This window comes from Mugil cephalus, chromosome 11, assembly GCF_022458985.1.
Source record: "Mugil cephalus isolate CIBA_MC_2020 chromosome 11, CIBA_Mcephalus_1.1, whole genome shotgun sequence".
In the NCBI taxonomy this organism is placed as follows: domain Eukaryota; kingdom Metazoa; phylum Chordata; class Actinopteri; order Mugiliformes; family Mugilidae; genus Mugil; species Mugil cephalus.
In genome coordinates, this window is record NC_061780.1 from 13321748 (window position 1) to 13346098 (window position 24351).

General features: G+C 42.2%; 4 protein-coding genes across 5 annotated transcripts; 2 read left to right on the forward strand and 2 right to left on the reverse strand.

Annotated features, from left to right (window-relative positions):
- The first annotated feature begins 227 nt into the window (after window positions 1–227).
- On the forward strand, window positions 228–6324 carry fez2a (fasciculation and elongation protein zeta 2a). Its single transcript, XM_047598392.1, has 10 exons — window positions 228–727; window positions 1921–2009; window positions 2126–2145; window positions 2269–2385; window positions 2557–2689; window positions 2778–3043; window positions 3257–3337; window positions 3480–3555; window positions 3633–3698; window positions 4784–6324. Exons 1-10 carry the CDS (start codon window positions 372–374, stop codon window positions 4984–4986), a joined length of 1407 nt encoding a protein of 468 aa, XP_047454348.1. The 5' UTR covers window positions 228–371; the 3' UTR covers window positions 4987–6324.
- A 3119-nt stretch (window positions 6325–9443) lies between these two features.
- LOC125016744 (lymphoid enhancer-binding factor 1-like) lies at window positions 9444–11947 on the reverse strand. Its single transcript, XM_047599414.1, has 4 exons — window positions 11864–11947; window positions 10757–10970; window positions 10494–10647; window positions 9444–10354 (listed from the first exon to the last, which is right to left on the reverse strand). Exons 2-4 carry the CDS (start codon window positions 10903–10905, stop codon window positions 10310–10312), a joined length of 348 nt encoding a protein of 115 aa, XP_047455370.1. The 5' UTR covers window positions 10906–10970; window positions 11864–11947; the 3' UTR covers window positions 9444–10309.
- Window positions 11948–13762: 1815 nt separating this feature from the next.
- clec3ba (C-type lectin domain family 3, member Ba) lies at window positions 13763–15678 on the forward strand. The gene is made up of 3 exons (XM_047599410.1): window positions 13763–14429; window positions 14504–14608; window positions 14781–15678. Exons 1-3 carry the CDS (start codon window positions 14345–14347, stop codon window positions 15179–15181), a joined length of 591 nt encoding a protein of 196 aa, XP_047455366.1. The 5' UTR covers window positions 13763–14344; the 3' UTR covers window positions 15182–15678.
- LOC125016728 (CUB domain-containing protein 1-like) lies at window positions 15671–24153 on the reverse strand. Of its 2 annotated transcripts, XM_047599396.1 has the most exons (10): window positions 23913–24153; window positions 23056–23265; window positions 22592–22954; window positions 22153–22512; window positions 20526–20711; window positions 19945–20322; window positions 19493–19849; window positions 18098–18185; window positions 17676–17940; window positions 15671–17549 (listed from the first exon to the last, which is right to left on the reverse strand). In XM_047599396.1, the coding sequence occupies exons 1-10, from the start codon at window positions 23974–23976 to the stop codon at window positions 17376–17378; spliced, it is 2445 nt and encodes an 814-aa protein (XP_047455352.1). In that variant the 5' UTR covers window positions 23977–24153; the 3' UTR covers window positions 15671–17375. The 2 variants fall into 2 exon arrangements, with proteins under 2 accessions (XP_047455352.1, XP_047455351.1); XM_047599395.1 differs by having other exon boundaries at window positions 15671–17940.
- Between the last annotated feature and the right edge of the window lie 198 nt (window positions 24154–24351).

Sequence of the window (24351 nt, forward strand, 5' to 3'; positions counted from 1 at the left end):
ACTGTACACACACTTGGTATTTTTATTTTGAGATTCTGACTTTCAGGAACATTTCATTCAAGACTTGGTGGCAAATAATTATATTACAAGGTGGTAAACGGAATGTAATGGCTTTTTATTGCTTGTGAAAATGCATTTCAGTGGTCGGACTGTGGGAATGGTCGTCTACAGGTCATCCAGTGTTTGCTTTAAGTCTGCGTCCTGTTTTTTGGCCACTAGTCGTCCCTGTGCTTCCACACTGTCCGGTGCACTAGTCTGGCTGTGGGAAGTGAGCAGGCACACAGTGAACAGGGAGGATGTGGAGGCCTCCCAGTCCCACAACAACACATCCACCGCGCACCCGGGGCGATTAGGCCAGGCCGGCCCGGGCTATGGCCGCTGCACCCGTCGCGCATTTCGACGACGACGACGACGACAGGCCGGACCAAGGTCTGCACCACGTCCTGAACATGGTTTCAGAGGACGCGCTGCTGCAGCAGAAAGGCCGATCCGCCGAGCCGCAGCTCCTCCTGGATGATGATGATGATGATGGTGGTGGTGGTGAGGATGGTGATGATGGTGAGGATCGCCCCGAGCTGCGGCACGGCGGAGGTTTCAGGTCCACGGAGGACCTGGTGACCGATTTTGACCAGAAGTTGTCTGCGTGCTTCCAAAGTGTTGACGCTAGGACGGACAGCATCGCTCCCGTGAGTGTGATCGCCGAGGACACGCTGCTGGAGAAAGACGAGTGAGTGTTTGTGTGAGTGTGTGTGTGTGTGTGTGTGTCTGGCCTGGCTGCAGGCTACATGTCTGTATGTGTGGATGGAGGCTCTCCTCGTAAAATATTCCAAAATCAAGCAGGGCCGAGGGACAAGACATGGCAGCAGTGACAGCCTCCCACTTGACCAGTCGTCTAAAGCGACTTCATTTAATCAGCGTAAACTATTTTCCCGACAAATTAACCAAACAGGTCCACTGGTATCCCCACATTATCTGCATTAGCCCATAAATAGCGTTTTAAAACCGATATATGCTCACATTAGTCGACCCATGAAGGTTTTACTTTCATGTTTATGGCTGATACCTGCCATATATGTTATTTCTGTTTGACGTTGCATCAGATAGTGAAAAATAACTCTTATATTGCAATAACGCCTTATTATATTATGATATCTAGAGATTAAATAGATAGATAGATAGATAGATAGATAGATAGATAGATAGATAGATAGATAGATAGATAGATACTTTACTCATCCTAAACTGGGAAATTTGTCATTGCTGATACTATTGTATATTTCCTTGCACAGTATAACATATGTATATATATATGATTATATAACCTAAATACCTGTTTCTATGTGATGACGCAACTGGACACTGAATTTCCCTCGAGATAATTAAAGTATTATTTAGCTTTCAGTGTCAGTAGCAATCAATATTGTCTGAAGAAAAAAGGAACACAGCCTAAAATCTCCAGAGCAAACACTAAGGTGACAAGAATTACCCAGCTCCCTTGGGTTTAAGTGTCTCTTTTAAATGCCATTAGGGCGATAAACTGTGTTAGGGAGTAGGCTGTAGTTTTAACTATGAGTTTCCAGTAACAGTATCCTGATGGTTAGGACACAGACCGTATAACATTTCCAGTTTCTGTTGATGCTTAAAAATGGAAAATCAAATAATAAATTTCTTTTAAACAAAGGGCAAGAACAGATAAAGCCGACTCTAAAATATCCCATCTTTTCACTTACACACTTCATCATAATCACTTAATATACCACAGTGCACTACACGCACAAACAATGACAGTATCAGGGCTATTTTCTAAATTTAATGTATAATTACATAAAGTTTTGGTGTAGTCATATCTGTTTTTGTGTAGTCATTGTCCAGAGCGGGTGTTTTGTATTTTAAGCTGTCAGCCTTCTTGTGTCCTCACAGAATCTGGAGCGCTTTAACCAGTAACTATGGGCGCGTGATGCCGGTGGACTGGAAGCAGACGCGAACGTGCTCTACCAGTCCTTCGCGTTGACCGGAGGAAACCTGGTGACACCCTTCCACTCCTCCCCGTCCCACCTCTGCCACTGTTCCCTCTGACCAGAGCCCGTGTACCACCTCCCCCCCTCCCCTCCCACCTCTGCCCCACTTTCCCTTCATATCCGGCCCGTCTCCCTCCCCCCCTCCACATCTCTGCCCTGTCTATGTCACAAATCTCGGATGTTCATTGTGCCCGCGTTCAGGGTTCTGATTAAATCCCCCCCCACCCCCCCTTTCTCTTTTCCCGTCTAGAGAAAGACTGATGTCACGGCCGAGCTGTCGGATGACGAGGAGCTGAGGGAGCAGCTGGACATGCACACCATCATCGTCTCCAGCCTGGCAGAGGAGCCCCTGTTCACGGCGGAGCAGGTGAACAGACCCGTCATCCCCCAGGATGGTTTATTCCAGACTGTGTCGAGCCTGTAAAATGCAGAGCGGCATCTTAATGCGTCTCAAATCCATCTGCGTTTCCCACAATATTTAATGATTGATGCCGTCTGAGTTGTTTTAAGTGTGGGCCCGTCTGCTGTCTCGATGCAGGTTATTGAAGAGATAGAGGAAATGATGCAGGACTCCCCGGACATGGAGACCGAGCACAATCCATCGCAGTCGGACCTGTCTATGCTTTCCGTGGAGGTCCAGCGGTTCTGCGGCGACCCCGTCTACGAGGAGCGTGAGTGGCCGCACGGTTTGGCATGAACGCGTTACGGCGGTCGTTGGCGTTTTCAGCAACTTTTGCCCCGTGTGTTTTTGTGGCCAAGAGGTGAGGACGATGACCGTCGCGGAGCTGAACGAGCGCCTGGAGGAGGCCGAGGCCAACATCAGCAGGCTTTCAGAGGAGCTGGTGCAGCAGCTGGCTCTCAGGGACGAGCTGGACTTTGAGAAAGAGGTGAAGAACAGCTTCATCTCGGCGCTCATCGACGTTCAGAACCGGCAGAAGGAGCACCGGGAGTCGCTGAAGAAGAAGAGGAAGCTTAAAGGCGGAGCCGGGACGTCTCAGGGCCCCACGGAGAAATCATTCGGATCAGTCAGTACTTTATTATTATTACAGTCAGGACCGGCCTCCTTCATGTGATTTATTATTTGTTCATCTCTCATGAAAGTTACCTGTGAGATTCCCTCTGGTTGCTGCATTTCTTTCTGCTCTCGTTGTTTTTACTTTTGTATCTTCCTTAAGTTTTTCCTTGTCTTTAATCTCCTCTCTTTTTATGCTTCTTCACTTTTCTTCCTTCCTCCTCAGCGCTTCAGCATAGACGGACTCTCCTCTGTTATTCAGAACAGCTTCAGACAAACATTTGGGGGCGGATGCAGTGAAAACCAGGTTATTTTCCGTTTCTCTCTCAGTTTCTGAACTATTATTTTTCCGTTTTCTGCTCTAGAAGATGAAACAACCCCTCATTTTTAAAGTAGCAACCCAGCTCTACAGTACTTTGTCTGTTCTTACCGTCTCCCTCTGTCTCTAGTACGTGACCACAGTCATCCCTTACGAGAAGAAAGGACACCCTCCCTCTATTGAAGACCTCCAGATCCTGACCAAGAGTGAGTTTCCTCATCTGTTTGTGAAGCTTGTTTCCTTGATTCATCACCGCTCATTGATTGATCCGTTCACATTTCAGTTCTGCACGCTATGAAAGACGACAGCGACAAAGTGCCCAGTCTCTTAACAGACTACATTCTCAAAGGTGAGTTCTTATCTTTCCTGTTTATACGTACAGCGCCATGTGCCGGCATTGGTCATCCTTGATTCACAGAAAGAGTTTGATTAATATGATCACTGGTTACTGAGCGGATGGCGTAAAGATGTCTGGTGTTCCTCTTGGTTATATCACATATTGTGATGGATTTCTCACAGCTCAGACGACCACTGATGCCAGCTCAACACAAAATCCTGGGAAAGTGCTTGAGAATATTTATTCAGTGTGACTGAAGTCATTCTGATCAGAGACTCTGACTTAACTGGTGACAGGAAAGCTAATTAAATAGATAAAATACACGTGTTTACTTGCTCCTAAACATCAACCACCATAGAGCTTCTCTAAATAAAAAGTGCTCTGCCACTCAATCAGCTCAATTCATTCATTAGAAGAAGATGGACCCACATTTTAACTGTACAGATAAGATCTGGCTTAATTTACTTGTTTGTTACTTTCATTTAATCACATTATCACATTTTTTAATTGGCTAATAGTTTCCAACATTTTCCTGTTGGACACATTTTCAAAGGTTTACACCATCCCTCTCAATCCGACTGACATTTTGATTCTGATATTAGTGTAATAGTAGTGTCCAAGTAAACGTAGCCATTAACTTCATTCCTTTAATTTATTTTCCCAGTGTGGTTCAGTGGCATTGCTGCTGCTTGGAGCCGTAACGACACGATCAAATGTAAATTTTGGTGTTAAGCTAGGATTAAATTTAAATTTCTGGAAACGTGGATTGTAATTTGGCTTTTTGTAGTTAAATGTTTAAAACAGTTTTCCAGGAACTGCCCTTAAGTAGCAACACTGAAGAAACTTCTCCACATCAAGGACATTTCTGCAAACTGACCGTCAATGAGTTTCATGAGCCTTTAGAAAATAATAGTGACAAGTCAAGAACATTACTCATAGTGTTTCAAGACCTTTAAACGTTTGATCTCTGCCTTTACTTGTCCTTTCTTTCATCTCATTATTCCTTTCACACGCTGTGTTTTCATCTCTTTGCCTTTTCTTTCCCCACTCTCATCTTCTACTCTTCTACTCACGTATCGCTGCCTCACACTCGCTAGCTCTGGTGCGAGCAGGGCCACGGACAGAGAGGTTTGTGACACACGACGCGCACTGTTGTGGTGTTGTTGTTGCTCCAAACTGGAGAGCGCCCCCTCTGTGTCACCGAAATCTAGCGCAGTCTGTCCCCTCCTCACCTTTCTCCCCCGTCTCCTGCACAGCCAGCGGTGTGACTGCCGCTTGTTCGTGTCCAGACTCACAGTGACTCACACTGCCACACACACAGAGTCCTGATTACCCTGCACTTAACATCTGAGACGCTGCTTTGGGATTATTAGCTATGGAACGCTTCGTTTCACCCAAACTGCGTCTGACGTAGGTTTGATGTGTTTTTTCTTTTTTTTTTCAGCATTAACTGATGTGCTCACGTTTAGATGTTTTCCTTTTGTTTTTTTCCTCTTGTACCTTGTGTAAGTTGGTTTCACACGAACTCAGCCACAGTTCAAATCCATCTCTGCTGTTATTCACAGTGCTTTGTCCAACGTAGACCAGAGGTGACGGTGCCTGACGCCCTCCGGAGGTCTGCGTAAAGTTTACCGTGATGGCGAGACGACAAGGCTCACTGTATTTTTAAGCCGAACATGAAGCACACTTAATTTATTCCTGGATGTTTTTACCTTTTTTTGTGTTTGTATTTATTTATTTATTTATTTCTCTGTGTGGGAGGTTGTGGTTTACAAGCCTTGCGTGTTGACTTTTTTTTTTTTTTTTCTGTGTTACTAATTCTCTTGCACTGTGACAGTCTGTTCTAAAAATGTTAAATTATATGAGAAAAATGCCCAGGTGGATAATCTGAGCTTTGCTTTTTTCTGGTATTAAATTAGAGCGGTGCTGCGCTGCAAAGGGCTTCGGATTCATATCAAGTTCTGAACTAAAAACTTATCACAGTTTGTTGCAGTAATAGAGAATTGGGAAAGTTTTTGAAGTCTGTAAATCATAAAGAGAAGAGTATTGAGATTAAAAAAAAAAAGATGTTTGATTCCCTGGTAGAAAGTATTGCAGCAGCACATCAGGCAGGACACGGATACATGCAGTAACTACATAAGAATAACAAATAAATCACTTAGTTACCTTAAACCAACATGCATAAACATGATGTACATGCAAAAAACCATCATATGATTATCAGCTTTCCAGCTGCAGACAACGTATACAACTGCCTTTATCTCAGCAGCGCATATCATCATTATCTTTATTGTTTCATGGAAGATGATGTGTTGACGGCGAAGGTGACACAGTCTCGGCTGATGTGAACTAACTATGCATTTAAGTGAAAACTGAATCGTGACCCATGCACTGTCTGTACTTTCGGGACGTTGACTGGAGCTCTGAGCCAGAGCCCGGCGCGTCGACGTGCCTGCTGCGCCACCACCGGGCATCAGTATTCTGTATGTACTCCTTAATACAAGCTGCCTTCGCTTGAACTTTTGTACGTCACAGATTACTTATTTTGGATGAATGTCATATCTCTGGACCACTTTCAGAACCTGCTTCACTGTTGAATTGTTTTGTAAATACTGTATTTGAAAAAATGTTCATAACATCTTTGTCTCTGTGTGTTTTCTCAATTTAAATGGTATTTGGCATCAATTCAGAAGACGGAAGCATTCGCAGTCAATGTTTAGCACCAAAAAAAGACATGCAAGACAAATCATTACAAAGTAACTTGTCAGTGCCACTCCTTTTACCTTCCACATGCACATAGTGATAATGAAACATATCCAGAATAAAAGAGAATTTCCTACTTAATAGATCTCCTCTTTGACAACTGCATCTTTAATTTTTACTCAGCCCAACATCTCTAAAGTAATTATTTATAATAAGTTATTTATACATTAGGACACGTAACTTCCCAACTTACATGAATATCTTAAATTTATACCTCACGTCCAATTCAAAGTACTTGTACTTAAGTATTCAACTTTGTAGTTGTACTCCTCTACATCATTACATTTATCTGAGAGCTCTAGTTACCAGTTACCTTTCAGATTACAATCATTCACACTCATCTAAAACCACTTTAAACGGGACTGTTTGTAATAAACTGAAGGATTAGATCAGTGCTGCCCAAGTTGTTCCCAGTGGAGGCCAAAACTGAATCAAATGTTCAAAATGTTAACTTTGCAGCACATAAAGTTAAATATGGGTATATATAACATGCATGTGCACAATAAACAACATCAATAAACCAACAGACAATGTTCATTATGCACTGTGGCAGCGAACCAAACTATCCATTCATTTGTTTCCTTATTTATTTATTTTTGTACATAAATATCAGTTTTGTACAGCCGCGAGGAATACTTTCTCTCCGACAGCTAAGTCTGGTCGAACCCTGTCATCCTATGGCACACAGGACAAACTCAAGGCCAATTGTATTATATTTATCAGCAGCGACGCTAAAGGTGGGTATGAATTATATGCGGCGCATAGAGGCAGGACATTTTTGAAAATAGCCAGAGCCTAGATTCTAGCTTTGATTCTGATAACACAACCAGGTGACATTTCATTTAGCTTTCTTTTTGGACTTAGCCCAGAGCTCTGGCACCACACGAGGTATCTTGCAGTTGAAGAGGAAGGCAGTGGTTCGGGATAATTGCTTCTTTTACACCTTCTCACTGGAAAATGTTATTGATGTAATGTTGAAGTGGTTGTCACCAGAACAGCTCATTGTATCAACCTCACACTGACCGCTGCCAATCTGGATTAATGGACAAAAAAAAGGTTTATTAAAACAGCAAAAAGTTGAACATCACCAAGTGTAACAACTTGTCCAACACATTTTTTTTGGATTATTATCATGTGATTATAACCTCCACCTTTGTTATTACATGTTAACAGTCTGAATTCAATAGTTACACACTTGACTTCCCTTTCTCTGCTTTCAGCTCTGAGTACGGGACCGAAGCAAAACATTATTTGCAAAAACACAAAAATAGATGGACTTATCTATATAATTTGCACTGAAATAAATAATGCAAATTATTACTGATAAGGGAAAATTACCTTTGATTTCTTTGCTCCATTTGCAAATGTAATTTTCATAGTCAACATGGACTGCAACATAATGCTCAGTCAAGGTTTATTTCAGTTGCTTAATACGTGTGAACTGATGCCCAGTGTTGTATAGATGAGCACACGTCTGTCATGGTTAGCTCTTTCTTCAACTTTCTTCTCCGGAGTTGTGGTTTTCATGTCAAACTCATCCTGCAGTTTTTTGGTCATCGATCTTGAACTTGTCATCCGCTCGCTCCATGTTGTTTTTGGTCCACGACCAGTGTCCAGGAAATGTAAGATCCTATATTACAGACTTATAGAGCAAACAGATTATTAATGGATGTTGTATTTAGTATCCATAGCTAGTGCAACTTTTTTACTTTACTTAAAAAAAACACTCCTGGGAGCAGGAAACATTCAGGCCTGGGTTCACTCTGAGGAGTCTCTTGTGGACATTTTCCATAGTATCTAAAAGAAACCTCTTCCTGTAAATCTGTCCACCCTCCCTGACCTCCCCAGTTTTACCATTTACTACTGTGGACACATCATCTCTAGTTCCTTATTTTTTTCATTGAGTATCTTTTGTAATTGATTAGTCAGTCCTTTTAGATCGTAGGGGTTGAGGTTGAATGTTGGGGTTTGCATCCACATTATCATCTGAGGCAGAGGCTTTGTTCAATATATTTTGGACTGTGCTTTTCTTTTTGTTGTATCTATTTGAATTTTCCCTCCAGTTTTTTCTTTGTTTCTGCAGCTGCCTGGTGTCAGCCTCTTTTCCTTGCGCTTCTGATACGTGTTAAAATATGAGCTATATCAGTAGGAATAGGAAAACTACTATGAAACTACTTCACATGTTTTACAGACTGAATTACTTCTTCGGCTTACTGCATACTTTACTAGCACTAGAAGGACCTAATATGTCCTGTAATAAAATCTGCTAATCTCTTTCCTTATTAAGGCGTAACTTTCTCTTTCCTTTCTCCTATACTCCTCTAGGAGGTCTGGATTGCTATAAATCTTCTGCCTATGTTGCTCCACTCTAGCTCTTGATTCAGCCCTCTTCTGTCACTTCCTTTTGCCTTCATATTAGGGAATATTAGTTAGCATAAATTAGCATAACAATTTGGCATCAATACGAAAAAACACTATAAAACTATTAATGTGTAATAAACAATAACATACAGTAATACAGTGTATATGTACTATAAATATATGTTACCTTTTAAAAAATAAACTGTTCATCTTCGTAATCTTATCTTTCATTACCGCAGTATTACTACATGGTAATGAAAGCTACGCTGTATTACCGTAATGAATGACATCCACCTAAGCTAGCTTAAAATGCTAGCATGCTATGATGACTCAGCTAAAAAAAAAAGCTCCCTAATATGTTCTTTAACTATCTAATTGATAACTTTTGAAGAACAATGTTCACCCTTGGTGTGCAAATTAGCATACGGAGGGAAACCTTAACAATTATCATAATCAAGACATGTAGGACAATCTTACCTTGTAGCCATCTTCTGTCTTCTCTGGTGCATTATGGGTCGAAATAACTTTATTTAAAAGAGAAATGTGAAGACTGTGATGGGAAATCGTTATAATATAATATAACATAACATAAATTATATAGAACAAATTCACATTTATTTTTATGAACTTTCTTGAATATTGATTATGCTAAATTGAGGTGGACGCATTACGGTAATAAATTCATGATTAAAATCAGGTAAAAAAAAAAAAAAAAGTAAAAAAAATAGTTCTCCGAACATGTGTTTAAAGATTTGAAATTGAATTTGTTTACTGTGAACTTTGGTTCACATACCCATGGTTTCACTATGTTTACACATTATGTAAAATCTGCAATAAATAGCTACGAAAACAGTAACAATTCACCCATGTCACACAGTTTACATATTTATTATACAAGACTGGAATCTGCTGTCAGGTTTGATGAAGAGCAGACAGATCAATAGTAGTAGGAGAGTAGGATAAGGGTACAGGTAGGTGTAGTCCATAGTTGGTGTCTGGATCTGGTTATTTCACAGGTGGCACTCCCCGTGGTCCAGATGTGTCTGAACCGGTGCCACTCGCTGCTCTTTAGATGTTAATGCAGCTTCTTAAATTCAGATACAGAAACTCATCAGTCCATTTAGCCTTGAACAAAACTGTTTTAAAACAAAACAATGTTTCTTAATCTTGCACTCTTGAAAAAAATCTCTTTGGCTGACTACAAAAGAAGTTTTATCGTTTGCTTTTTGTGTCTTTTGGTGGAATGTACAATTTATCTTTTTTTTTCTCTTGAATTCATCACCGGGTCAAACCTTCCTCCTGTCTCTCTTTCTCTTTTTGCCCTGTAAAAAAAAAAAACAGCCACATCTTTTGATACCAGCTGATAAACACAAGGCTGTTTCCAGTAACCTTGTTTGATCTTCTAGTGTAATGATTTAACTATGACTGAGTTGAACATGAGCAGAGGGTGCATACATAATTGTCCTTGCATGACCATGTGGGGTACTCTAAGATGTGGATCAGCTTCTCCCTCTCAGCTTCTTCATAGTATTTAGTCTTCTCCACTGTGGACAGAAGACAACACACTGTCAGGACACACTCTTAAACACAAATGTCTGTTATGAAAACAAAAGAACATTACCAAACTGTGGATAAGTTCAGATAAATGTGGTTTGTGTAAAACTAAGAGTCCACTAAACAAACCTTTTGTCCCAGGACTCTGTTCAGTTCCCCACTGTTGTTGATGTTCAGCTGAGCCGCTACGTAAGGCCTCTGCTCCTTGCGATAGAGCATGAAGGCATTTAGCGGCTTCTTCACGTAGGGAACACCTTCATCCTGGTCACTCCTCTTTCTTTTTCTATGACGAAAACAGAAAAAAAAAAACACAATGAAGTAAGTAGAACAAAATATTTACCCAGGTTGTCTGTGCTGTGCTGCTTGTTAAAGTCTGATTAAAGTTCACTTACAGTGACACCACGGGGGGTGCACCAGAGTCTGAAGATGGAAAATCAGACTGTGTCACTTGTCCTTGGTACTTGATGGGAGCACAGTGCACAACATTCACTCCAGGAAAAGCCACCGGCTGAGGACGGCAGTCGGCGCTCTCTATTTCCATTGGCTGAAGTTGGCTACTGTTTGGCTTCCCAAGGACAAGGACGGGAGCAGATGAAGGTTCAGAGTCTGGAGAACGGGGTGGAGATGGTGGTGGAGAATACCAGGATGTTAGATCAGCCAGAGACGGGATGTGGTTGATAAATACACACTTGCCTTCTCAAGAAATCTGACTTTAGGAAGACTGGGAGTTGAAGGCATCTGAAATAAGTGGGTCATCCATGATTCTCATATTAGAACTATTATTATTAAATGACATACATCAGTGGCGCTTCTTGATCAAAATTACAAGGTGTTTTTTCAGGGGGGCACATATAAGGACAAAACAGGGCAATATTTAAGCGTTCAAAATGTTTAGTTTATTTAAAACCTAAACAACATACATTCAGTATTAATACAATAAGACAAACATTCTTTGTCTCAATAAACATAAGATTAAATGTGCTCAATAAACCTTGAAACCATGTTTGTCTTTTCTTGTAAAATAAGATTTCTGTTTTTGCATAAAATAAAACTTTTATCTGCACAATGACACTTTTTTAATCTAAGCATTTAGCTACACGCAGAGTTCTCTTTCACAGCATGAGACTTAAATGTACAATCACACTATCTTTAGCTAAATCACACTCAACTCAAGAAAGAAAAAAGGAAACAAATAGTCCTTCTTGCTCTGTTTCATGATAATGGCCTACTAAAAAGAAAATGGAGAGGATTGTAGCATCAACTCTCAGAAGGCCATTCAAGTTTTTCATTAAATAAGTAGGCAACATGCTGTTGGTTGTTTTCACCTATTTCCCAAGCATGTCACCATGTTTACTGACTTCAATAGCTTTGCTTATTCACATAACAAGACCAAGCCGTGATTAAGCGCAATAAAAACAGATTTTATCATTGTAGTGAACGATAGCGAATATGTGGCGTTATTTTGTCACTGACATTACGAAATTGAATCGTTTCCCAACCTTGGCCTCTTTGCAGTAGTCCGTGCAGGGCTGTTGGCTGTTCGCGTTCACATCCAAAGTTCGCGCGGCCGGTCCGTCAGAAGCGGGTAACACTCTGTGTGTAGCACTTCAAGGAGTCCGTGTAGAACGCTCCGCCGCGTTAGTTCCGGTCTTCGAGCCACCGCATGTCACCGTAAGAAATTAATAAATCTATTATCCGTTTAGCACAGGGGCCACAATATGGGCCAGGAGCAATTTTACAGGGGCACTGGCTTCTGTTGGCCCCTGTTTATGACAATGACACACATTGAAAACACACTGACGCTAATCGTGTACACAACATTGTCATAATAGTTCACTTCTTTTGATTTTCTCCCAACAGTAAAGCATTAACAGAAACATCTGTTTCTGTATATACTGCTGTGTCACCGTATTGTATGAGGTTATGCACTGCAACCGTAAAAAACTATAGAAAAGTAAATACACTTTGGACTTGACACTCCATTATAAAAGAACAATCGCTGAAGTTATTTATTTGCGTTTAGTTATCAGAACGTCTGCAGATTTTTGTTCAAGTCCTGAAATCAAACAAATGAACAGAAATATTATACATCTGAATTTTCTTTCTTTCTTTGTAGGATTACCAGATCGTTTTATGCTATATTAGAGTCCATCTTTTACAATAAATGTTCTGTTTCACGTCAACATCAGTTTGAGGAGGAGTCCTGAGCTTTCTGAGGACCTCAGTTAAAGAGTTGTTGTCGCTCATTGGGCTTGAAAAGATTACAAAACCAGCTCTAAAGAGTTCTGAATCCACAAATCTACAGTCAGACAGATTGTGAACAAACGGAGGAGGTTTAGGGCGACTGTTACCCTCCACGGAGCTCTCAAACAACAAAAAATCACTCCTAAAGTAAGATGGATAATAGTCAGAGAGGCCACAAATGAATTCAGGGTAAGTAACAAAAGTAAAGCAAATAATGTTTTTGCATCCACCATCAGAACATTGAACAACCAAGGACAAAGCCACTGCTCTCCAAAATGGATATTTCTGCCCATCAGCATTTTTCTAAACATCATGTAGACAGGCTATTAGGTTATTGGGATGTTTTGTGGATACACATGAATGGCATCATGTATGGAAACAACACTGCATTCCAGCATCAGAACCTCATCCTCCGCGTGAAACACAATGTCTTTATTTGGGCCTGTTTTGTTGCATCTGGCCCAGACAGACGGATTGTCATCATTGTCGACCAATGAAATCTCAGTTATATCAGTAAATTCTACAACACATCGTAAAAGAAAGTTACAGCCAATCATCCAAAACCTAAATGTCTTCAAGGCATGTTTAAGTTTGACTAAGTTATTAATTAGAATAAGTACAGCTGGGCGTTCAAGTATCTGAAGTATTAGCATCCCATATATGGAGACAGGGTCTTTGTTGCTGCAAAGAGCAGAGACAGCGGTTCAACTCTTTGATTTGCAGTACTATTGAACTGTATTGCGTTGTACCGACATGTGTTTCTATTTATTCTGACAGCATAAACAAACTGCATCCTCCAAAATGATCATACAGTTAAAGTAACAGCTTTCTGAAGCCATTGTAAAACAAATTGACCATTACAACAGTCATAAAGGGGGATGTAGTTTATTTTCAGTGTACCTGATTAACTGTCAAGTGAGTGTATTTCTATATATAAAATGAGTTATAACCAATAGTTAGCATAGCACCGAGTGTGTGTGTTTGATCATGTTTGCAAGAGGAGTTTTGCATTGAATCACTTTGATGCATCATTTTGCTATAAGACATGTGTGCTTACAGTGTGAAACGTGGGTTCACTGAATATTATTGAACCTTGACGGCTGAGAACAGAAACTCTAGTGTTAAAAGAAGAACATATGAAACATGAATAAATGTTAATATTGCTTTTAATTATGCAACTCTCTTCCAGATGCGTGTTGCACCTCCTCCAGATCACTGAGGAGATCCAGATGGAAGCTCTGGACCAAACTTCAAAACATGCAACTTCTGGTCCGTTGAAGCAGAAACACAACAGGCCCCCGTGACAGAATAACAAAAGTCAGCCCTTAAGTAACAATAGCGAACAACTAAGACATGTTTGTACCATAGTGGCCGTTGGTGTTAAATGACAAAGATATGTTCAATCCAACCAGATGTCAGAACACAGTAACGCACACACGCATGAGACAGATGAGGCCGTCCAGTAATTTATTGGTAACCAACAAACATGTGGAACTCAGGTCATGCTTGTCTGAAGGCTAAGAAACGCACGCCATTCATATTCTTTACAGGGTTTCAAAAGCAACACAAACGTCTGTTAGACATCTGCAACATATTTGTTCTCTCTGAGATGTCTTCACTCAACTCTGTGACTCAGTGTGAAACACAACAGTCTGGCTGACGCTCGGAGCTGTGCGGAGCTCTCTGTGTTGCTGCACGGAAGCAGATTCTGTACGGTGGATTTAAAAATCTCAAAAATGATGGAAGCCAGAGGATTTTGGGTGGTGTTCTGCCTTCTCCTGGTGGCACACAGCTCACTTCAGCAGAGAAGAAAAAAGAAGGGTAAGGTCTGGTATTAACTCAATAATGCAGATAAAAACAATGATAACAACTTGTGCCTTTTTTTTTTTAAACAGAAACCAATGCTTCAACCAATGCTGCCATTGAGGAGTTAAAGAAACAAATTGATGACATTGCTCAGGACGTGATCCTGTTAAAAGAGAAGCAGGCTTTACAAACAGGTATTTTCCATTGTCATTCTAGCGAAACACGTTCAGATTAGAGATCATTGACATACATTTTTCTGTAATGTTGTGCCAAGTATATGTAAGTGCTTGCATGCTGCATGTCATATGTCAAACACATCTTTCTCAGATGATTTCTGAGTCGCACTCTCTTAATTTTGCACTCAAGTTTGTCTGAAAGGAATAAAGGTCCTCGGCAAGTGTTTCCTGGCTGATCCAGTGAAGAAGCCCTTCCACACAGCCAGCGAAGACTGCATCGCTAAAGGAGGCAGCCTGTGCACTCCTCTGACGGGGGACGAGAACGACCAGCTCCACAGCTACGTACGCCAGAGCATCGGCCAGGAGGAGCACATCTGGCTGGGCATCAACGACATGGTGTCCGAAGGCATTTGGGTGGACCAGTCGGAATCCAAAGTGCGCTTCAAGAACTGGGAGATGGACATCACCCTGCAGCCAGACGGGGGGCGGAGCCAGAACTGCGCCATCCTCTCCGTCACAGCCAACGGAAAGTGGTTTGATGAGAACTGCAGAGCCGAGAGGGCCTCTGTGTGCGAGTTCAACATCGTCTGAGAGCCTCCTCCTCCTCCTCCTCCGACACAATCACTTGCATGAACACGAGCTCTGCTCCGCTTGCTGAGAAGCGCAAAGCATTTGGAAGCTGAAAGGTACACTTATGCAATGCCCTGAAAATGATGCATCCTTCTTCAGCTCACCTTTTCTTGAGCAAGCCTTCCTGATGTCATTTCAGATTAGAAACTATTCCACAATGGGGTCTGGGACATCGTTTCCTTCCAGCTAAACTTATACAGTCAATAAATAATAATAATAATAATAATAAATATGTGTCCTCATACAGCATTGCATTCATAAAGGTAAACACTGGATGGCTTGTTCTTTTTGTTTTTAATCTGATAATCACTGTCATGAACCACCCCTTTTTTTTATAACTGAAGAACAACCAAGAATAACTTTTCTGTAGCATCCTCTTTATTTCTGATTGTGAATGTCACGTCATGCTGCTTCATTTTTACTTCTATGATGTTAATAAACCAAGTCTCCTTATGTAACACTCATTGTTTTATTGCTCAAGTGGAAAAGGGATCAGAGATGATTATGTAAGAACTCCTAAAAAAAGAACGTGGCCGACACAATGATGAGTATTAACAAGTTGTCTTAGCTTATGCTTGCTTTCATTTCCCACAGTTTCTGTATTTGACAGGCTCAGCTGGGTGGAGTGGAACCAATCAAAACTTTCTTTACAAGGCTTTTCAGTCGCAGGGATAAGCTCAACTCATATTTGAAACCGTTAGGGTTTGTCCTGTTGATGTAAGTATGCACACCACACCAGCACAGGTGTGCCAATAAGAATATTTACATCTCCATGTGAAACACAAACTAGTTTACATTCCCCATTTATTTTCTCTTCAGTGCACTAACTTTTCGTGTCTGTCCGCCCACATACCCAATTCCATCAGTTTTGGTGTTGGCACAAGAGACATAGTTTAGTTTAGTCATTCCAGTGAAGCTCACATCACATCAACATGTTTGGATGTTTCCATGGACGTTCCCTGCTTTCAGAGAGCATGTCCTCTTCCGAGTTTACAACTTCACAACTACAGTGAACCCGTGGATAATTTATTTCCTCGGGGGGAGTCGGGGGGGGGAGTGTGGGTTTGCAGCCAACTTTGGTCTTTGTCTCCCTCTGCTACTCATTTTCTGAACCGCAGGAGGCGGCGACATGAATTTCCAAGATAAAGTCGTCCTGAAGAATTTTCCCCTCGCAGCACATTCTGCGAGGCTCTAATGGCAAAGGCTGATTGAAGCTGGGAAGTGTCCATCCCAGAAAATGCAAAATACAACACTTTAGAAAGGAAAAAAAATGACTTGATAAATATCCTAACGCTCTAAGATCAGTTTGTTCAGGCTCCTCAACAAACAAAGCCTTTTTTACAACTACATTAAAAGGTGATGAGCACCGACGACACCTGTGAAATCACACTTCTAAAACAGATTCTCACCAATCAAAAACATAAAAGTTCAAAGATGGTAGAAATGTGTTGCATGTCACTGCTCCCGCTCCGCTAGAACTTGGTCTCTGTCTAATCATCCTCACTGATGATGACCCAAAAAGGTCAAGGCTCGTAGCCAATCAGTCATCAGATTCTCCAAAGTATTGTCCAAATTTTTGTTCAACCCTGTAACAAAAATAAAAACAACTCTAAGACCATAAGCGCTATTAGCAGTGGAGTGTATTGGCCCCTGAATGAGAATTATTTTTAGCGTAGTGAGATAACTCGTGCAAAACCTGTGATAAATAATAGAAATAGACAGTCCTCCATGCATATGTACACACGATGCAATCCACCGCATTTCAGGCCCTCAAGTTCCAATGATGCTATAAAAATGCAATAACATCTTTCTTTTTCTCCAATATAATGGAAAGAAACTCATGCACATGAACAAAATATCTCAAATTAAAATTCCTCAATGCTCAAAAGCAACAAGCGAGGCTGTAACTTGCATAAAAGGGAATGGTTAAGAGCAGCTTTCGAAACAAAGACGCCTTCATCTAAGACACAAACAGGGTAACAGCTGCAGGCAGGTTTGAACAGAGTTATTTCCTGTGCCTCACGTCAGGGCAAAGATGGAAAAAAAGTCATCTTACAAGGCCGAACAGCAGGCAATCACACGGACGCCAGGGAATGAATACCACGAAGTTCAAGTAGGTCAAGAGAAAATCAGGAAGCTGAATGCAATCTTCTGCTCAGTTCCCTCCCTCCGGCTCCAGCCGGGCCCCCAGATTTGGAGAACGCTCCTGCTCGCCGTGGCCCTCGGTCTGGTAAATTTCATTCTGCACCATGGGTAGAGTGTGGCTCGGAGGCCTGTTGGGGAGCGGAGGACCTTGAGATGAGAATCGGAAAGGCTGATAAGTCCCGACCTCCGCGCCGTCTGCGACGCTCTGTTTAGAAACCGGCGGCTTCTGTGAGTCTGCGATGGGCCGATCCGTGTCGTTCTCTTCGTAGATGCCCATCTCCTGTCCCTTCTTCAGGAGGTGCGTCCCGACCTCCGCGCCGTCTGCGACGCTCTGTTTAGAAACCGGCGGCTTCTGTGAGTCTGCGATGGGCCGATCCGTGTCGTTCTCTTCGTAGATGCCCATCTCCTGTCCCTTCTTCAGGAGGTGCGTGTAGACCAGCGTGTCCTCAATGGAGGCATACACATGGGACTCGTCGTCTTCGCGTGTCTCTGGGAATCCATTGTGTCCGGGCAAGAAGACGGTGCCATTTGGGTTGTAGATGGACACTTGATGCTCGAGATTCTTCTTCTTTTTCCTGTTTGGCCAGAAAGAGAGTTTTGTACATAACGTCTCATCCAGGTGAACAGTTTAAAAAGAACTGGGTGAAACTTAAGCCATTTGAGGCTCACAGTAAATTTAGTGAGCAATTTAGAAAGGATAAAAACACCAAAAATAAAGTCAGATTCGCTCACCTGACCACCACGCAGACTGCCACCAGCACAACGATAAAAATGACCAGTAGAGCAGCCACCACACTCAGGATGATGGTCAGAAGACGACCTGAATGGGAGGAAACACCATCTTTCATTTACTCTTCACTTTACAAAACAGATATTAATATTAAACTGATATTATAACATAGTAAAGGACACATCTGACACACAGGGTTTAAAAAAAAAAAAAAAACAGGATAATTTAAGAATAGTTAGTTCACTGAAAGAATAGCGCAACAATTTATGGAACTTAATGATCAGAAAAGCAATACAGTTCACAATGATAACGCTATCATGTTGAAAATCTTAACTATGGGCTTACAAGAGATGGGCGCTATGCCTCATGGTGAATGCAAAACAAGAGGCATCGCATGTATGAGGTTTTTTTTTTTTTGGTGCATGCACCACAGGCCCTGTTCATATTTTGTATTAACATGTGTCCTGGGTGATCTGATCACATGTGGGCAGCTTAATCTTTTGCCAGATTTTATGCACGGTTCCCAGTTGGGCAAAGTCTGCACCTGTCTGCACTCGTTGGGGACAGTGGGCATGGGCAGTGAATGCAGGGTTGCGTTCACTGCAATGCTAATAATATGGCGACCTGACAGGGTCTAATATACTCTGCCATGGTCTCATGACAAATTTGAAATATTATACCACGTTTTATAAGAGCTAGCTAGCAAAACTCAACTGTTTACTGTAAATGAGATTTATTTGCTTATACTTTATTTAATCCTGCATAGAATACCACGCTTCAACAGCACTATGTTTAGTATTTTTCAAGATGACCTGCACAGACTGCTGCCATTTGTCGCAAAATCAGATATCCACGTTATTACAGAAATTTAAAGACGGACTGACATGAAACTCATAATCTTATTCTATGCGCCATAGACTGTATGGTTTTTAATAGTTAGGATCATAATAAGCTGTGTAGTGTGTCCCCGGCTTTATAGTGCAGGTGTGAACACCTGTGTCCCGGCCACATTGACCTCAACTGACTTCCGATAATGCATGCATAAGGTCTGCCTCATCCATTCACAGAAAACACACGGCAGCCATTATGAATGATGGCCAGAGCAAACTGAGGTGCAATCTGATATCCAGTCCTCCTAAACACACCCATGGTTCATTATCTTAGATTAGTACAGTAGCATGCTAGCACCAGCTAATTTGCACTGAACACAAATGCTAAACATACCGGACAAACTGAAATTTGGAAATTTGGCACAAAAATTCATGAAGCGCAAATACTAAATGTCACTGCAGTCCAACCACCCAACAATAGACTGTGCATCACCGTCATCTATAAAGTACCACTGCTATCTCATCTTAGAAGCGACTGTCACAAAAAGAAGAAGTGCGTCCTCTTACTTTTGCTCTTCTGCAGGGTGATCTTGGTGATCACACTGAAGTCGTTTTTTTCTGGCATACAGTTGGACATGTTAAGGTAGAAGTTCTCCGAGACCGTGATCTCGTTCTCGGCCTCCTCATCCTCCCTGCGGCTGTAGTCCTCCTCGCGGCTGCCGATCCTCTGCACCTTGATGTTGGTGTGGCGGAGGCTGCACTTGGGCTGGCTGAGGTTGGCAAACATGAGGTGCGCCTCCATCTTTGGGGGGACGGAGACGATCCAGGAAACGGTGTCGTAAGGCTGCATGCCCGATGGCCAGCCGGGCGTAGCCACGAGGACAGGGGCGTCTTTCGTTGGAGACACGGTGAATATGTATCTTTCTGAATGGAATTAGGAAAGAAAATAAAAATACACATAAAAAAAAAAAGCATAGATGCACCTACTTCGTTATTTCATTTATCTGAAAGTTTGTCACCTGATATCTCCTTTTCAAAACTGGCATTCAGCACATGCTTGATGTACGTCCTCCCTGTTGTTCTACCCTGCGTGGTGAGCTGCCACGTGACGGACACATTGGTGTGGATTTGGACTTTCTCTATGTTTCCCTTAGGGCAGAACTGTCCAATCGTAGTCCCATCTCCTTCAGCAATGTTGATGGTGACGCTGTCCCTGCACTGTTGCCCGGGTAGAGATTGTTTGAGGGGACCGGAGGGAGCGGTCAGCTGGACTGTGCCGTGCTGAGCAGGACGGAGCGTCCAGGTTATTTTGCTGAGAGTCGCGGGGAGGCAGGATGGTAACTTGGGCACCAGCAGCCGGACCGGAGTCGCCGGGCAGTCTTTGGGATGACTACAATCTGACATGAAAACGGAGGTAATTTTGATCAAGAGGGGTTCAAAAAATAAGGCCGATGAGCCCTGTTGTGACCACTAAAAGAACTATTTAGTGATACTACAGAAATCTACATTATAGGGGTTTCATATAGTGATGTAGACAAAAACAGGTTAAAGTTAATTATTTTCCAGGGGTGTCCAGTTGAACACTCAAGTCTGGATTTACCTATGACTCTTGTGGCGGTTACTTGTATATCCTGAGGAAGGCAGTCCCGGAAAGACAGCGCGCTTTCCGATGTGACTGTGATCGTCTCCCTCTCCTCGAAGTTCAGTGTCATCTTGCAGGACGGCCTCAACTTAACGATGTGGACGGAAACGCCCTCTATTTTGCTGGGATCCACTACACACGAGTCTAGAGAGAAAACGGCACAATGAAACATAAACCTCGTATCTCTTTCTCTGTTTGTCTTTCCTGTGTGACGCACAAATGCGAATGGTGCTACGTGTGTATATGAAGGAAATCGTTTCCTGTTACGCATCTCTGCCTTCATTCATGACTCAGAAATGAGGCAATCTGAGAGTTCCCATCCACCAGGCCCACATCAGTGTTACTCATCTCACAGCCATGGGCAATGTTTTATCTCACTCCCGACTCATGAAAGTGCAGCCTAAATGTCGATCCTCTTGCATGCTGACACATGTAGAAGAGACTTCACTTATCACCAACACTAGTTCTTGAACAGCAAAACCGTTGCATGGAAAGTATAATTTCATACAATAAAATAAATACTCATCAGACTACATGAGAAAAACTCTGTGCTTTGACTTGTACTAGTAAGCAACTAACTTCATACTTGGTTGGTTCTGGAAAGTAGCAGTCTTTATCGATTTATACCACTTGGGGGCAGAAGAAATTTAATAAAGTGGCAAATGCACTACAGCTGAAATGAAACATCGTCTTCATTCCTATAGAGAAGTGTTTCTCTTCGTCGTCTGGTTGATCTCATTTGACCGTTCAGATTTCTTTGGCTCTGTTTGGGCCTCCACCACCTCTAGAAACAAAAATCAGACACTTCAGTTCTTGTTTATGAACTTGTCACTAGCTGTGCCCATCTTGGATCCAATTGGTTAAGAGCAAATTAGTTTAAAAACAAACAAACAAAACAGACAGATAACAGCAGAGACAAAGCATAAAAATCAGTGGCAAATAAAACAAAAAAGTGAAATAAAGATGTAAAAACACTGCCCGGTATTCACCACAACCATAATTTTTCACACATCAGCCAAAACCACAAGAGATGTAAATAACATTGACCATCTTCTGACAATTCAATGTTCTGCTGGGAAACTTTTGGACCTGCCATTCATGTACAACTCACCTAGACTAGACCAGGCACCCCCACCCAATAGCAATGACACTCCTTGATGGCAGCAGCCATCCCCAGCAGGATGCATTCACTAGATCCCAAACCGATCAATTATCTGTGGGATGATCCTCAGAGGCCCGTCCCCTCAACCCCACTAACAACATTGTGTTACCAGACACTACTGGACACCCTCAGAAGGCCCATGTCCATTCTCTGATGAGGCACAACTGGTTCAGAGGCACAAGGGAGACCTACACAATGTTAGGAAGGTGGTGATAATGTTATGTCTGATCGGTGTATAGCAGCTTTAAATTCCAACTGCTATATTCTTAACTATACAAACCTCTTAGAAATCTCCTTAAGTTTCAGAACCATAGTTAAAACTCTGGTCCTAATCTAAATATGAAGAATATACCTGAGACATTGTAATGGATCAAAAGCTACTGCAAATAAACTGTATAAAATTAAAGTGGATCGTGTACAAACCTAATGGACGTACGGACACCTTCAGTCTTAGGGAGAGCCGAGGAGAACCAGCAGGGCTTATATCCATCTCACAGTTCCTCAGCGTCAGTAAGAAATTACTCTTAATCTGGCTCGGCTGGACATTCATCAGTGTCAGAACTGACGGCGGTATATCTTTCCCGTGGTATTCCACCGCCACCTCCTTCTTCAAACAACGCGGCTCTGTTGATTTTAGAAACTCAACAGCTGCCTCGTGCTTATCCGGGATCCGAAAGTACCACTCCATCACGTCATCATCAGGAAAACTGTCCGGGTAGTTCGCCGAGAGAAGCTCCGAGGACGAGGCTCCTTTTGGTGAGGACACTGAAAGTCTGGCGAGGGCTGAGAGAGGAAAAGGTACATTAACCGGTGAATCCAAAAAAACACAAATGAGTGCAGAAAGAAATTAAAGCTAACTTACATTTGATTTCTTCCCCCACAGACACAGCAAACTGGCCGCTTTGCAGTGTCTGCCCTGCTGGGACATCCAAGGAGAGGCTGCCCTGATTCAGTATCTGAGCACGAGTGACTGTGCCCGTTTTGCAGTATTTCCCTAAAGTCACGCTTCCCGTAGCCTGCAAGGCCTTCAGGGTGTAGGTGTGTTTGTCTGGACATCTCTCAGACGGATCGATCTGTTGCAGACCCAACTCGGCGAAGTCTATTTTGAAGGCTTTTGGCGGTGAGGCCTTTATATTCCAGGTGAAGGTGCGATTAAACCTCAGCAAAGGGAGGGAGCTGGTGTCGGCCTGGTTGATGGAGCCATTGCACGACGAAGTTGTGCATGCTGAGAGGAGAAAGCGATTCATTACGACAAATAAATGCTTTGGTTCAGGCTAATTTTTAAGATTAAAATGTTACCTCTTTATCTCACCCAGAGACTCTTACCTATCGTTTTCGCAATTTCCACAGTGAATACGTCTTCAGGTTTGGAGCACTCAAACTCCACAGTGACAGGAGTGTTGCCATACGATGACAGAAAAGTACTACATTCTCGTGTGCGTCCTGACCCTTTACACACTTGGCATCCTTTGCCTTGGCTATTGCTGATGTTGAGGGTGGTGCCAGGACCAGGAGTAACGGTGTACTTCGGGAGACCTAGAGGAAGCGATTTGGTGATGATGAGTAAATGGATACACATGCCTACTCCTGAATGATATTAGAAAATATCACTGAACATTTATGAGACTAAAACAGAATAAAAAAAAAAAAAAAAAATTAACAGCCATCTAAGCTAAGTGACTAACTGCGTCAAAAGAGGAGGGTGACAGCTTGGCTTCCCTCCTTTTATGAGTAAGCAGGCCTTTACTGAACAAACAGAGCCATGTCTGCTCACAACAGCATCTAATGTGCTGCTTGAATCATGCCTCCGGTGGCGCGCATACATCCTGTATTACACTATACTTTCTCTACTCTCATGTCTATCACGTCTTTAGGTGAGTGGACAAAATACAGACATATCTCCTTGGGAGGATTTAGTTGAACCACAAGAGAAAACCTCTCAATTCAGTCCACAATCACCCGACTATTGGACTTTATCTCATACACTCATTAAAGCCAGTTAGGTGGTCACAACAATTACTCAACAGTTATATTGGTAGTAAACTTTATGACACGAGCAATATAATAATATAATAATGCCAAGATGGTCACGGTGCTTCCTGCGTTTATTTTTTTACTAAAACAGTGCCAACATTTAGACACCAACTCGACTAACGCTGGTTAATATTTAAAAACTGTCTTACCTGACACGACGGACACGATGAGTGTAAGAAGTAAAACGAGCAAGCAAACAACTGATGTGGACATGCTGCCCTACGGTGAGAGTGTATCTCTGTAATCCTGGGAGAAAGCAAAGGAGATCAACAAGTATGTCGTTTCCTCTCGTCCAAATCTGGGTTCTTCATGCGCCACATTTCCTACTAGTATGCCCAGATCGTAGCTGTTGAGAAGCGACTCATCCACTTCCTGAACTGCGAGTGCGTCCGCTTCAAAAGGAGCGTAAACGCCAGGTAAACTAGGGCGTGGCCAGGGCGGCCATCTTGGCAGGTACGAGGTCAGCAGGACTTAAAAATAAAAAAACCCGCTAAAAGTCCAATTCGTGCAACATGTAAGCGATAAGTACATTTTTTAAATGAAAAATACATCTAAATTATGATTAAAAGTCAAGCCAATTAAATATTA